We start from the raw sequence: 15,838 nt of genomic DNA on the forward strand, positions 1-15,838 counted from the left end.
GGAGCTGTTTTCTCATGGCTGGCAATAGATAATAACTTGGTTTAGGTGAGTCGCATGCTGTCCATAGTTGGACTATGAGCACAGCAGTCAGAAATAGGTTGCATCAGCAGAGTAAAAGTCTACTCCGAAGTGAAAGGAAAGATGTTTAGGGAAAAAAACAAAGTAGTACACCAGAGGAGCCTGTATCTTCAGATGATTCCACAAAAAATAGTCAGTTTAGTACAAAAATTAATTGTTTGCTTAACTGGCATCTCTGCAAACTCTGAGCCTGAGAGCAAAGATCCAGGACTGGGAGTTTCCTTACTGCTTGTGACTGCCAGAGGTACAGACCCCACCGGTCTTGCTAAAAACCCCTTCGCTGATACGGTGTGCCTGTACTCGACAGTCATGTAATTTCTAAACTTTAGGGGAGATGGACTCCATGGTCGCCACCATCCCTGCTGCCCCCTCCACTCACCTTCCAAATCGCAGTGCCTTGATATCCAGCCTGGCAGGTTGTGGCGTTCACCACAGCTCTTTTCTCTCCATACATAAGAAAGAGCACGAGCGGCAAAACTTGGGCCAGGACATGGCCAGGGAATACAGCAGGCCCAAGAAGCTCATAGCCTGGGTTATATATACTATGGGGCTCTCACCTGCATGTCACCTATCACAGGCATTGATGTACACATGGAAATTTTGAGGTTTTGTGGAAAGAAGAGTCAGGCAAGAGCTTAGCTTGCAGGCGTTAAAAGCACTGCCTGGGTATCACTTGTCAGGACATTTATGACCTCCACATGAGCTAACTTTAAAAAACAATTCCGTTTCTTTTGGACAAGTCATAATTGGCTAGCGACTAAAGGAGAAAATACACAGAGCAAAACAATGCAGATTTAAATCAGCATTTCTTAATGCAGCCTTGTGGCTGCTGCTTCCCAATATGTTGAATGCTGACAGATCCAAATACCAGAACATTAGATTTATTTGGATTATAAATAGATGTTGCCCTGTGCTTCAGTATCAAAAGCACTCTGTTGTGTAAACAGAAAACTATTGTTTTTTGTTTCTCCTTTCTAGGGTTACTTGAAAGCTCCTACCCACTCTTTGCTGTCAGCCTTTTTCACCTGCTGGAGTTCAGTGTCTCTCTTGTGTATCAACACCTCTACAGCCTGCAGAAAGGCTTCACAGGAAGCTGTTAAAATGTCTCCTCTCATATGCCCTTTCCTCCACTGTCCTGGATGCTTTCCAGCTGGCCTCGCTACTCTGTTAGTTTTTAGCCACCCCAGTTTATTGAACATGTCTTAGTTTTGGCATTGTCCTGATTTCTATTATAACATATTCTCCTCCAGAGAAATGTGTTTGCTACCAGCTCCAGTGTCTTTTATTTGTTTTACAAAAAAAAAAAAGTATATTAAAAAATAACCTGCTTAGGATTTTTAAACAAACCATTTTTTAAGCACAAATTACACTCTGAAACACCACCCAGGTTCTTTCCATCCTTTGCTATTACTTTTTCTAGTGTGTAAATGTTCAGCTGGTAAATTTAACCTGTTGCTCCGTCCCCCTCTGCCCGGTGCTCTTTGAAATGTATTTAGGTAATGTGCTGCTTAAGGTACATCACAACATGGGGCTTTGCTACATCGTGATCTTCCCCAGTTAAGAACAGAAGCAGCTGCAAGATGAGGTCCCTTTCTTTATGCTATGAGTAGCTGTTGGGACCTTATTTTCTAATAAAAACTACAGAATCTGCTTCTCTAACCTCCAGAGAAGCCAAGAGGGCAGACGGGGTTGTGCTCCTTGACTCATGCCCCACCATCACAGCTTTGCTGCTTGAGAACACCGGCTGCGCCCATTGCTCTGTCCTGCATGGTCACCTCAGGTGGCATTTGGCTCTGGGTTAAGATACATTTAGGTGTCTGCATGTGAGCCCAGCATCTAAACTTCTGCAGTGGCTCATGAAGATCTAGTTAATGAACTCAGCAGTGCCTGAGCAGTTTGGCCACCCATCGTCCATGGTGCTTGGCTCAGCTGCTTTTACATTGGGCTGTAGAGCCATTTGAGTGCCCTGCAGCATCTGAGACCTCTTGTGGAGCTGCCAGCTACAGCCCAGGACCCATATACTGGTCCTGGCACATTTCAAACTGTACTAGACCACTTAGGAGGCAGAGACGAGCCCCCAGTGCTGTTTTGGGTGCCACAGGCACCCTGCTAGGCCCTCAGCTGCTCTAACATGAGCGTGTGAGTCTCCTACAGGTCCTCTGGTGTGTCTGCCAGCCCCAAACAAATGCCTCAAACATAGCCTGAGATGGTGCTAGGCTCCCAAGTTTTGGCAACTGGCTTGAGTACTTTTACTGTTCATCTCTGGTATTTTTGCCAGCCAAGTCTGCTGGTGCCAAGTTCAGCAGTCTGCCCATGTAAATACCTATTTACTGGGGACCAGAATGAGACCAGCAAATGTGCCTGATGTTGCTGAAAAGATGTTTAGCGGGGAGTGATTTCCAGTCTCTACCCAGATGCTTTCAGATCTCAGACCTGAACAGGGAGGTAAAAATTGTGACAGGGGTTGCTGTCTAACTCTGTAAAACCCATCATATACAGCTTTTACTGCCTACCTGTACAGCTGATGATTCTGCTACACCACTCCCAGGTTTTTTGACTTCCTTTCAGAAACTGCATTTGTACCCCATAATTAATTAAGCTGGGGTAACCAAAAGTTGTGATTCCCCTCTTCTTTTCCCAGAAATCTGGCCATACATTTGAGTACTATTTCCAGAAATAATAATATCCTTTCTTCGTGTTGTTGTTGTAGAATTTTTTCTATTTTATGATTTTAACAGAAGAAAATGTATTTGTATGGCTCTTCTAAAAAATCAGGCTATTTATGTAAATGTCTCAGTATGGATTTAGGAGTCTAAGTTTAGGCACTTATTTCTGAAAATCTCAGCCAAAGGGCGAAGGTGTACTAACCTCCTGGTGCACTGCGCTCCAGCTCTGTGGCACAATGGTCCCAGTGCAATGCTCCACACATAGCACATATTAGCACACCGCACTATATTTAGCAAAATGTGCCCTACTGCTCCTAAGAGATGACTGAATAAACCTTGATAACAAAGTTGGCCTGGCTCCTTTGGGACTTGTATCTTCCCACTGAGCAAGAGAGATCATTAAAATGTTTTAATTATATAATTCCCTTTTGCATAGTGTTATGACAGATAAGACTGAACGTGTGTGTCAGCCTTTCCATTATAAACTTCAGGTCCCAGGCCATTAGTCATCCAGAGTAAGTGCTCACGCTGAGATGAAACAATGTGGAACCATTTTGATATTAAATAAACATATATTACTCAATTAGTTAAAGAACACACTCGTAGCTTAAGGGTCCTGATAGAATCACAAGCTCTTCCTTCCACACCTGCAGGAACAGAAGCTGCTCATGGTTATTGGGAACAAACTGTCTCAAAAGGTGAGACAAGCTCCAGCAGCACCAAATCTCCCTGTCTCCCTTTTATTCCAAAAAGCATCTCTAAATATTTGTGCATGATGTTACGGTCACATTGATGAGAATGATACCAAGAGATTTGCATAGAAACTCTTAGAGGAATCTTGATTTGGGAATCAGAACATTTGGGGCAGATCACGGATTTTGGGTCCTGCATGGTCCAGTTTTCTTGGTTAAAAGGGAAAACTTCTGTGGAAAATGAAAGACAACCATCTACAAGTATTTAAATTTTTTGCTATTGTTTCAGATATTGTTAAATCTTGGCAAACATATGTGACTTTTGGCCCTGAGAAATCCTCTATCCTCTACAAAATTTTTAACCCAAAGAAATTAAGAGATGGTTCAAGTTGTTTCTGTATCCTTGTGGCAGCTGAAACACTTTCGATTCAACATATATAAAGTATGTCAACTGAACACCTTACTGTTCTTTTCAAGGAAAACATTCTGTTGCTGCTCCTGGTGAAATCACAGAGAGATGACAGCACCTCTAGGTGAACTTCACGGACAGCCTCAAGAAGAGAGTTATTCCTTGTTACTCCTCTAATGGTAAGGATACCATTTTATTAGACTGACATATCACACGACACTCTACTCCTCTCTTATTTTACACCTCCATTTGCAGTCAAAAATGTTACTCATAGAAGAAAGAGAGCACCTATGCTGCAACACACTTTTAAAGTAATACCGTGACCTTGTTCGTTTCATACTTAGTTTGCTAACAATTCCATTTAGGAAGCCTTATTTTAGGTTAGTCTAAAACTCCAAGCCTCCTGTGGTCTTTTCTATTGTAGCTCCTTCCACCTTCTGGTATTTGTGAAGTTAAATATTACTGGATCTTACCTGATCATTCCTTTCCAATTTATTTCCATGGCCACCAGACAGCATCTTGCCTTTTCTGCAGCTGACAAAGACCCAATACGACAAGGGACAGGCAGTTTCACCAATTAAAATACCAAATACTGGTAACATAACAATAAAACAATAAAATACTGGGGAGGGAGAGGAATGACAATTACATGCACTGCATAAACCAGACAGAGGAGAGGAATGATCCTTACGTTTCAGAAAGTTCGGATTGGTGGATTAGGAACTCAAAGAAAGAAGCACATCAGCAGAGGACAAATTCATGCCTCTCTGGCAGTTTTCTCTAGGACGTAGCAGGCTATATGCAATGGGACTGGATACTTTGTGAGCTGAGCAAACTGAACACAGACATTGGTATTCTCCCAGGAGCTAAAACCAGGGCTGCCTGACTGGGGACTCAGTGGGATAACATCCTTCTCTCAGGTGCCTCCCCAGGCCCTGTGAGTGAACTTGGCTTGTCACAACATTTATAAACAGGAATTCTGGCCAATTACCTTTTTCTGCAAGGACGTATATTTTTGAGAAAATAGATACAAATGTGCTTCAGCCTTACATGTTTTTTGGGGAAGCCTGTGATCTGTTAGTCTCATAGAAAACCTGTGAATAATGAGAGTAACTCTTGAGAAATATTGAGACAAGACCAAAACATATATTACAGGCCATATGTGCTGCCCACCCAATTTGAAGACTTGAATACTCATTCAGAAAAACTACAGTACAACCAATATATTCTCCTCTGACTGTGTTTCTGGACAAGCCATTATTTTTACAGCAGCATTGACTGAGTACTGAAAAAATAAGTGAAAAGCTCAGGCACGTTAGACTAGAGAAGGTGGTGTTATTATTAAAAGGAACTTCTTAAAAAAATAATCGCACAAGCATGCACATGAAAAGATACATTGGTTCTGACTTACTCATCACCTAAATACCTTATTTAGGGTCAAGTCAGGTTGATCAGATTGATTTTGTCTTTGAAAGTCTGATTCACTCTAGCAAGTATGAAGGTCACCCTCCAGCTCTTTGATATGTAAAAGAATTGGGAAAGAATGGGAGAGTAAGGAAGGACAGCTTAATACGAAAGATGCCTCAAAAAATTCATCGTGCTTTCTCACAGTTCAGAGCAGCTGATGGCCAAGGTGAGCAACATTAGAAAAGTGGTATTTTTACTCTGGGATCTGGAAAAGAAAAAAAGTGCAGATAAGATCATACACTTAGAGTTCTCTCTGGTGTTTTCATTTTACTTCTGAGAGTTTCTGAACTTTTTTCAAGGTGTCTTTCAGGAAGCCTGTGCTGCAATATTGTGTATTATTAGTCCTCAGACTTTTACTGGGGAAATTTTTGTGTGTGTCAGGCTAATTGCATCTATACATGTATTCAGCAGCCAAGAAAATGTAGCCCAGGGCACAGTTCTAAGAGTAGATAGTTCTGAGCTACCTTCCAAATGCAGAAAGTAAAACATGGCCTGTATGTCTGGAGTCTCAGAAAGGATTGTGTAACCTAGAACTGCAATACTGAGGATTTAATTTTTGTCTGTTTCGTCTGTCTGATTATTGCTTCAATGGTCATTTCTCTTACAGTAGCATGAACAATTTCTTTTCATTCTGTGAACGCTGGCGCACTACTAAGTTTTCTTTGTTACCCTTAAAACCGTATCAGTTTAAACGCTTATAGAATGAAAAATAGGGTGGCAAGGGAGGTGGAACAGATGTAGTACTCATCACCTAACAGAAAATGTCCCCCATATTTTTGGGGTGACATCTAGAACAAACCAGCTCAGTGGAAGCCAGGACAGCATCCCCACGTCCTCAGCTCCAGGAGGCTTTCCCATCATTTAAAGCAAAATATAAAAAAAAATCGTAGCTACCATTTCTAATAACAGTAACTGAAAAATAAATTTTACATGAACCTCAAAATGAAACATGAAATATCTTTTGGGGAGAGACACCACGTGTATTGCCTAAACACAAATCAAAAGTAGGGCTGCAGTAAGGTAGCAATATATGTACCTCAGTATAATACCCAACTCCAGAAAATGTTGATTTAAGGATGGTGATTAAGCACTACAGTAAAAGAATCAGACAAGAAAAGCACACAGCTTGAGTGTGTTAACTGCTAGCAGTCCACGACTTCATATTACCAACCATTTTATTTTTTTTAACTTCTTCATTTTTTTCACATGAGCAGGGAGTAATAGCTGTTTATTTTCTTCTACTCATAAAATACCCTTAGGGAGATTGAAGGTGAGATCTTCAGATACTTCCAAACACTTTCTGTTAATTTTAGCCCTAGCTTTCTCTTTGCATTTTCCTAGAGAAAGGCTGTATAGGCAGTACAGACACCTAGTTCACACCTTCTGGCAGCTTGTGCTGCGGACACCGCCTGCAACAATTCACACATACAGACTGAACAGCAGATGGGTATTTCCCTGTTAGTTTTCCAACGCGGTCCCGGAAAATGGTGCCGAGCAGCTGAACGTGGGTTTTGTTTGATTTCATCCTCCTGCTGCTCCTGCAGCAGAAAAAAATCCAGCAGCGCCGGCAGACCCGCGGCTTGCGGACGCCGCCCCGTGAGGGCTCGGCAGCAGCACAGTGCGGCCCCGGCAGCGCCAGCTGCTCTCCCGCCCGCCTCCAACTGCAGGCTCCAGGGACACGTCTTGGGGTTACTACACCCACCTCTGCCAGAACAATTTTCCGTCACTTGTTATTCATTTAAATAACTTTTCAAGGCTCTGCCTACAAATACTGATCATTTTGCAGTACAAAGACCTTTTTCCAAGCTTGCATTTACCCCACACACCCTCCCACCAGGGCTGCTGCCTGCAGCACAGCTCACAAGCTGCCGCCGGTCCTGAGACAGAGGACTCTGAGATGCGGTTGATTGCAAGAACTAGAACGGCTGCATGTTCTGCTTCGGTTGCACACGGAAACCCACGTTTACCGGCTAGCTCGTCACAAGATTTTTATAATTTAGACTATTTAAACAATTGTCCTTCTTTTAACATTCTTCGTAATTCCTGCAGGTGGGAAAGGGTGTGGGATTTTTAAAGGTTTTGATCTTTCCTTACGCTGCCTTCCAGATGTCCACCACTTGGTCCACACCATAGTAGTAACCCTGGGCACATGGTAGCCTTACCAGTGGCACAGAGAGCATGTACTTCCATGCTGTGAAGTACAGTTCACTGTGCTGTGAGGTTTCCCTTCCTTATAGGCATCAATGTTCATCTCAAGATAAGCTGTATCCTGTTTCCCAAACCTTCTTCTGAGACATTCAGCCAGGCAGTTCTTACTCTTTTATTTATGCAGTTGGCCAAAACCACTGCAAAGAGACTACCATCGAGGGGTACTCCCCCACTCTCCTTTTTTAAGATTTTTAGTTTTACTAGAAAGTTCCGAGTACACTGGCTCTTCGTTTCCTGTTTGCCTCAAGTTCAACAAGCATACTTTGGTGCACCAGGACAGCAGTGAGAAATTCTAAACAAACAATCCACAAGAGGCTTAAAATAGTATGGTGGTGGGAAGCTAGATTTTTGTGCTCATTTTCACATTTTGGAAAACCCACTGTTTCCTTGAGAAGAGAAACAAAAGGATTATTTTGATGTTTTGTGGGTTGTTGGTTTTTTTTGAGCTCTATTTGTCCAGAGTCAACACCAGACTTTCAGCAGAACAACCCACAAGCGGCAACTTGACAGGAAGGCTACAAAGGCACAGATTGTGGTAGGAACATAAAACCTAACCAGGGATGCGCAGCTACCACTGGTTCTTGGAGATGTTCTTCCCCAGTAATTGCAATAGTCGAGCTAGTACGAGGCATCAGGGTAGCTTACAAGTGATTCTCGTACTCACCAACTTAAAGATACTTCCTAGAAGCAGTTTTCATAGAGCAGGCATTTTCACTGACAGCGCTAGCTACTTTGGATATAAGGCTTGTTCCTAAGAACACAATAGCAGCTAACAGTTATTACTGAGCACCCCTACCCAATTCTAAACCACAATTAAATTTTTCTCCCCCCACAGTGATGGATCTCCAGCTGCGTTTGTGGTTGTCAGTGTCACAGCAAGCTGATAAACACCACCCCAGCCACTGAAAGAGGCCTTCAGAGAGGATCATTAGCAAACCACTAGCTTGATCAGCCATTTGCTATCTCTACACATGCAGAGTGCTGTCATACAGTTCTGCTGGTGAAACGGAGCAGGCGAGCACTCCTCAGCCAGGTTATTGCTAAAGTACATAAGCTAGCTTAGGGCACATAGTTCAAATTGCTGCCAGAAAGTTTGGAGTGACCCAGTAGGAATGACATTGGAGCAGAGCTGACAGCTCACCCAGAAACCATGTTGACCGACCTTTAAAAGCAGCAGCTACTGCCACCCTCACGCGAAGGAGTAGCAGCAACCTAAAACTCAGCTTTGCCTACAGCTTTTGCCTCGTTTTCTGGGAGAGGTCTTAACATAAGACATTGAAAGATACCTGCTTTCCTCTTAAAGTTTGTAAAATTCGTGGTTGTCTAGGTGGAAATAGTCAAGTGCAATTGTTGCTTCCTTTAGATTTGTGTTACAGGAATGCTAACAGCCATCCATTAAACACATGAATTCCTGTATCCCAGAAAAGCCACACTTCAGTGAAGGGACAGTGAAACCCTGGAACAGGCTGCACAGAGGCTGTAGAATCTCCCTCCTTGGAGATGCTGGTCAAGGCCCCCGGCAACCCAGCTTAGATCTGAAGTGGCACTGCTCTAGGCAGAAGATTGGACCAACTGACCTTCAGAGGCCCCTCCCAACCCCATTTATGCTACAGTTGTTTGAAACCTAATCAACTTAACCTGGTGTGTACTTATGGACTCGATCTACTCCCACTCTGCAGACATAGGGCAGTCCTAATCTCAAACTAGAGAGTACAATTCACAGAGGCAGAAGGCAGCCTCTCTAAGCATAAAAGGCCTCCACTTTATTATTTGCTCCAGAATACCCTCGAATCTATCATAAACCTTTTCTTCCTTATTTTATGCTAAAGAACTGATTTATTTACCCCAATGAATGAGAACAAACTGGCTTTGGTCACCTGAAACAGGAGCCAATGCTGGATTGATTTCATGAGCGGCAAGATAAATACACGATCACTTGCTAATCATATTTGCATGCTTAGAAATCTCTGTTCTTTTCAGGAAACATGATGTTCAATTAAGCTGTAGCAAAGAACAGCCACTGAAAAAAAAACAACCCTATCAGATGAAGGTGCTGAGTTCAAGTGAGACTACTTCCCAGCCCCTGAAGCTGCAGAGGACAGCGTTATCACCTCTACATAGCAAAAACTGCCACCTTCGGGTGGTGAGCAGGAATCAGATTCCTCTATTTCCAGACGTATTACAGTCAACTTCAGCAGTTGACAGCAAAGATACAGCATAATCATCAAGTCCTCAACATTCATTTCCACACAGGTTTGATCTAATCCTAATCATTTATTACAACATTAATTTGCTCCACTAAAGCAAGAAAAGGAAATTCTTATAATAAAGACAAGATATCACCTCCTCATATGTATCCAGGGCATTTATCTCACCTTTGAAGTACTAACACAAACGACACACAAAGAAAAGAGCCTCACAATTCAAAGATCTGCATATTGATCCACTCAATGTACATTTACTGGAAGTAAAAAGCACTCTAATGTAGAACACGTGATCAGTCCAGACCACCACAACACAACATAAAAACTGCTTTATTAATTGCAGTTAACATGTTACACTTAAATTATGATTCCAAGCATCAAGCCAGTTCCTTATAATAAGTATAAGCTGCCATCTTAGTTACATGGAAGTGGACGAAGAGATGCTAGTCACTGAGGCATCTGGAACTGGAATCATTTCTGCTTCTTGGGCATCGACGCGACAAGCAGCTCGTAAACAACATAGGCTGTTCCTGAATTCAGACACAGAAAAGATATTTTCAGAATAGTCAACAGAATTCCTTTCAAGTCAGCTTTCTTTTCCCAATTTGTTCCAGAAGAAATATTGACAATAAGCAGCTGCAATTCAGACACAACACATTTCCATAGCCACATCTCAACAATCTTTTTTTGGTGATTCATATTTTAGAGAAAAAAAAAAATCCTTAAATAGCTCTCCATAGACTGTATAAAAATAAACAGGAAACAAAAAGGGAGAGGCATGTTTGTGGAACCTATGCAGACAATCATAAAGTCACAGTTACTCATTCTCAAAGTAACTGAACTGAAAATTCATTAGATCAACATATTTAAGTTAGAGGCTATTACAAAACTATGAGCAAGCAACATAAAGGTTAAATATATACAGCATCATAAAGCTTGGATATACTCTGCCAGCTCTCACAGCATGTGAAACCTCAGCACACCAAGTGTCACCTAGCACTAAAAAGAGTCAGGCTAGTGACGAAACTGTAATTACATTTTACTTGTTTTCAGAATATGCTTTCTAAGTAGTTCTAGTTTTCTCTAACATCCTGCATGAATTCTGAAGGAGTATTCAGCCCATAGTATTATTAGTCAGGAGGGAAAAAAAAAAGCCATCTGAAAAGCTAAACTTGAGAAAGGACAAATAAATATATAGTATATCCAAATGGCTTTTTTCCCCCCTCTCTACACGAAATTTGTATGCTCTGCAGATCAGACTGAAGCAACTGCATAACTAATTTACAGAGAAACACCAGTCATATTGGAGATAGTACCAAAGAAAAAGTATTTAATATCAGCACATTAGAAATTGTTCCAAAGCGTAAATATTTAGTATTAGCCTTACCCAAACCTGTAAGACCCATGGTGAGTCTATACAACAGAGCATCCATTATACCGCCTTTCAGATAAACTGGGATGCCATTATCCTCCTAATGGAAACAAGTGACAAAAAGAAACTATTTAACTACAGTTCTTGCAATATTGTGTTAATACAACTGGAATTATCCAGAATAAGAATTACTTCCCCAAATCATCCTCCCAACTCCCAAAAGACACCAAACATTACTTAGATTCTGCTTTGTCTTTCAGGCTTTCGCTCCGGTATCAGGTGATCACTCACTAGGAAAGAATAGTAAATGGTGCACACATTCATTTCTAAAGCAGTGATTGGCAGATGCCTAAACACTTCTGACACCAGTTGCCAGCCCCCTCGGGTGCGCAGGGTATGATTACCATCCCTAGAAATCTCCCATCCACCTCCAGCACAGTCAATCCCTGCTACTGGGAATGACAAGGGGAGGAGCCTCTACTGTCACCTGGTATCATACAGGAAATTGTTTTGCTCCACCTGAAGTAAAAATCCAAGACACCAGACCCACACGACCTTTACCCTTGTCAGCAAGTTCATGCTGCTCAGGAATTCAAGCCAGCCTCCAGTGCTGGTGACCTGCAACCCAGCCCAGCCTAACTTGCTGCCCCACAAGCAGGGGATGGGAGGAGGCAGAGATACACCTAGAGATCTACTGCCAGCAGAAACAGAGCCTCTGACCTCACCCATTGCCAACATCCCACTTCCCCTTGGCTCACAGTGAACACTGTGCTCCTCAGGCAGTGTCCCAACAAGACCTGCTTTCTCTTTCAGGGGAAAGGAACTCAACAAGATACAAAAACTGTTAAACTGGGGCTTCTAACATACTTTTTCCCTTTCACACCACTGAAGCCCAGTCTACTCTATCCTTAGTATGAAGCTATTGCTCCAGGTTATGGCTCACAGGTGGGAGTATGCTCTTGAATATCCACTGCTTTGGCATTTGAAGAACCACTGGTTCTCACTAGGTGGCCCCATCGATCAGGAAGAGATTAATTCAGAAATTTTAAAAGATTCAATAATTTTCTAGAAGAGACTCTAATCCCTTAAGACTTTTACTGTTTCCATAATTGAGAAGCACAGTAATGCCACATCCTCCTTAAGAATTATGGGGCTCATCTATGAGCTATGGATATAGCTGTAAGAGTGCAGGTTTAACTTTTCACTGCATTTCTGTCCTCTCACTTGCTGTTTTTCCTCTACTTGTTCTTAGGACATACTGCCCCATCTCATCTCATCTTAGAGTGCTCTGTCTTTATCTTTGTACAGTACCTACTACTCATTAGAAACTCAGGTAGAAACCATTTCACAGGGCAGAAAAACCCTAAAGAGTCAGCAACTCAAGTATGCATGTACAAATACTCTTAGAATCTGTGGAAAAAATCTCCTGATTCAAACACTGTAGCCAAACAACTGATTTCAAGAGCTCACCTCAGACGTAAAGAGAACTTTCACCAGGTCTTTAGAAATAAAACGTACGCAGTTATGGTCTACTAAAACCTTGTTACTCTACTAACATCATTCTACTGTCAGTGCTCACTCAATACCTGAAAAAGCTTCTGCTTCTCAGGAACTCTATTTTCAAACTGCCTGCGTGAAGCAGTGCTTATGGTCCTCTGGGAAATTTGGCGAAGACCCTGAAATAAAAGATAAATGGTGTTTTAAAAACAGTGAAATTTTTCAGCTATATCCACACACTGGGTAGAAATAGTTTCTTTTAAAAGTAAGATAGAAATGGATGGGACAGAAAGTAAGTCTTTAAAAACAAATGAAAAAAAACCAAATAAAACTACACCAAAACTCACTGGTTTTAAATTCAGATGATCTTTCAAAAGACTATATAAAGAACTGATTGACTGGTTACATAAAAAGGAAAAACACAAGAAAGTTACTTTCACTATGTTACAATAGATTTATGGATTTGCAGCATAACCTTAATAAAAAATTATTAAGCATCCTTGTGGGGGAAATCGCAACCTCTGCTCCATAGATCTTGGCTCTAGGCATGATTTACTTTGCATGACTCTAGCGATGGGGACAGTAATATTTAAGACAAACACGTTTGTGCAGACAAGGATCTTCTATCATAGCTGCAGTTCACCTGCTAGCCACCAGCACAGGAGCTAACCTTCACAGAGCTGGAAAAGGAACACCCCACACACACACTGACACACAGAGTATAAAGACACCCTGCTGTGTCCTAAGCTAGAATCTGTTTCCACAGTCAGATCATACAGGTGCTCATTAGCACAGGTCAGGCCACCAAAACCAATAACGTACAGTTCTTCCGAAGGCTCAAAGTCTCTGCTAACACGTCAAGTCTCAAAGTTAAGAGCCAGCTGTACCTCTAAGCTGCCAGCAGTGTCCTTCAAGCAACACTGATAACACTGATCCTCCCCCACAAAATTGCCACCATTAAAAACGCAGCCACGGGGCAAACATCCCGCTGAAGCCGGCTGCAAGGAAGGGAATAACGCGCCCTCCCCTCACCCACCCCAAATAAACGCCCCGTAAAACTGACGTCCTCAGAGACGGACTAAGCGTAGCCCGGACCCACTGGCTCAGCTGCCATCCCTTCAAGTGCCCGAAGCTCAGCACTAGGTGGAGCGAATGAGGCCAGGACCGGAGATGTGACACTTCCCCACCCCCACCCCGGCAGATCCTTCAGCAGCACCCGGCCTTAGAGCGGCCGGCGGGGACGCCGGCAGGGAGGGAGGTCGGCGGGCGGCCGAGTCCCGCTGCCCGGGCGGGCGCCCCTGAGGAGGGAGCCCCCCACACCCCCGCCCTGCCGCCCCCCAGTACAGACACAGCAGTAGCGGGCTGGGCTAGGCTGCCCGGCTAGGCTGCTCTCCTAGCCCAGCCCAGCCCAGCCCAGCCCAGCCCGGCCCGGCCCGGCGGCCTCACCAGCAGGTTCCGCCACATCGTGGCTCTTGGTCCCATCACCTCCCGCCGGCAACAAGGGCAGCGGAAGCGGAAGCAGCTCCCCCCTACACGCACCGATGGGGCCACAGAGGCAGCCGCGCGGCACTCCCAGAGCGTCGCCGCAAAGCCCTACAGCGCCACCTCGCGTCGCCAGCCTCCTCGGTCCTCCCGGCGCGGGGTTGGGGGAGGCTGGGAGAAGATGGTGGTGGCGCCGAGCCCAGCGCCCGCGCAGGGGCGTGGGGAGGCGCGGGGCGGAGTGTCAGGGCGCCCCGGATGCTTCTAGGCCGGTCTGAGAAAGGCTGTTCCCTTCCTGACGCTCCCACGGCGGTCTTTCCCCAGTCAAAGGACGACATCGGGCGGCGCCGCGGCGAAGGGCGCTGCCCTGGGGTGGGGGAGGCAGCCCGGGGCCCGCAGCCCCCGCCGGGCACAGGCTCTGTCCCCTGTGCGGTGCCACGGGGTGTTGGTTGTCCGGTTTCGGGGCCGGGAACCAGAGGCGAGCCCCGCAGCACCAGAGCAGGACAGGGACAGTGAGGAGGGAGCGCTAACGCCTCCGGCAACAAGAAGTACCGGGCACCAAGCGGGCTCGGGTGCGAACGCAGAGGTGTTTCCCCACCTCACGCAGCATAAACCGGGGGGCTTGGTTGCTGCAGGATCCCGTGGCTGCCGGCCGCTACCCTGCTTTTAAAGGGCGCTTAAGCAAATCTGTGAAACACCCGTCAAAGCTGCTGCAGACAGATTTTAAAAATCCCTCGCATTAAAACGTTTCAGACCTGCAGAGGGTTGGAAGCGTGTCCTGGGAGAGCACCGCCACGGGATACTGCTGCTCATGTGGTCTCCCCCGGCATCCTCGCTGGCCGGCACTGGAGGCACGACACCGAGCTAGGCACAGCCCGGGCCTTACCCCGCGGGGATAGATGCGGCATCCCGTGCTGAGCCACTGCACACATTAAAAACAGAACTAAAACATGTACCTGCCCACTGCCTCAAACTCAATTAGTAGCAGGGATAATGAGCCCTCTGCGTGTGAGAAAAGAAAACCCAGCTTCAGTTTCATGTTTCACAATATATAATTACAGACAGTGAGGTAATGCCAGATTTGTATGAAATGCAAGCCTATTTGACTCTAAAGGAAGAATCTGTTTGCCCTTCAAGAAAATGCTCTGAGAAGCCTGTGGTTTTTCTGCATTGCAGATGTAGCCCCATAATTGCATCTTCTTGTGCTTCAACCTTATGCTGAAATACAATGCTATCAGGAACACTATTTCCTGGCTTTGCTGCAGTTGCAGTGCACTCAGTTTTTGGCATTACGCTGCTTTTGCACTGGTGCCAAACCTCATGATGAATAATGTGTGTCAAACACAGCAAATTAGTGCTCAATCCAGTATGGAAGTAACAAGGATCATATATCAAAGCACAGCACTTCTCAATCTGATGAGCTGCCCCAGAAAGAAACTAAGAACGCAAAGATGATGTATTTATAGGTACAGTCTTAGCTGAGTAGAATATTAAAAATACCATTTAAAAAGCATAGTCATGGAGAAATACGATCTGTTGTAACAAAGGAGGAAATTGGGAGCATTATTTAACATGGTTTTCAAACACTCAAGCAGTGCTATTATAGAATAACACTTAGAACACGTTACTACTACTGCAAGATATATTTCCATTCATTTCCATTGCAATCTTTCACCTTATGAGTGCATATAATGCTTGTATTCTGATCTTTTATACACCCAGTTGTATTTAGATACTGGTCAAAGGATCATAATCCCCAGAGAAAT

General features: G+C 44.1%; 1 protein-coding gene across 1 annotated transcript; it reads right to left on the bottom strand.

Annotated features, from left to right (window-relative positions):
* Nucleotides 1–10,038: 10,038 nt before the first annotated feature.
* Nucleotides 10,039–14,615, bottom strand: COX7A2 (cytochrome c oxidase subunit 7A2). The gene is made up of 4 exons (XM_075087103.1): nucleotides 14,040–14,615; nucleotides 12,683–12,772; nucleotides 11,112–11,196; nucleotides 10,039–10,254 (listed from the first exon to the last, which is right to left on the bottom strand). The coding sequence occupies exons 1-4, from the start codon at nucleotides 14,073–14,075 to the stop codon at nucleotides 10,196–10,198; spliced, it is 270 nt and encodes an 89-aa protein (XP_074943204.1). The 5' UTR covers nucleotides 14,076–14,615; the 3' UTR covers nucleotides 10,039–10,195.
* Between the last annotated feature and the right edge of the window lie 1,223 nt (nucleotides 14,616–15,838).

The sequence above is a fragment of the Phalacrocorax aristotelis genome, chromosome 3 (assembly GCF_949628215.1).
Source record: "Phalacrocorax aristotelis chromosome 3, bGulAri2.1, whole genome shotgun sequence".
Taxonomy (NCBI): domain Eukaryota; kingdom Metazoa; phylum Chordata; class Aves; order Suliformes; family Phalacrocoracidae; genus Phalacrocorax; species Phalacrocorax aristotelis.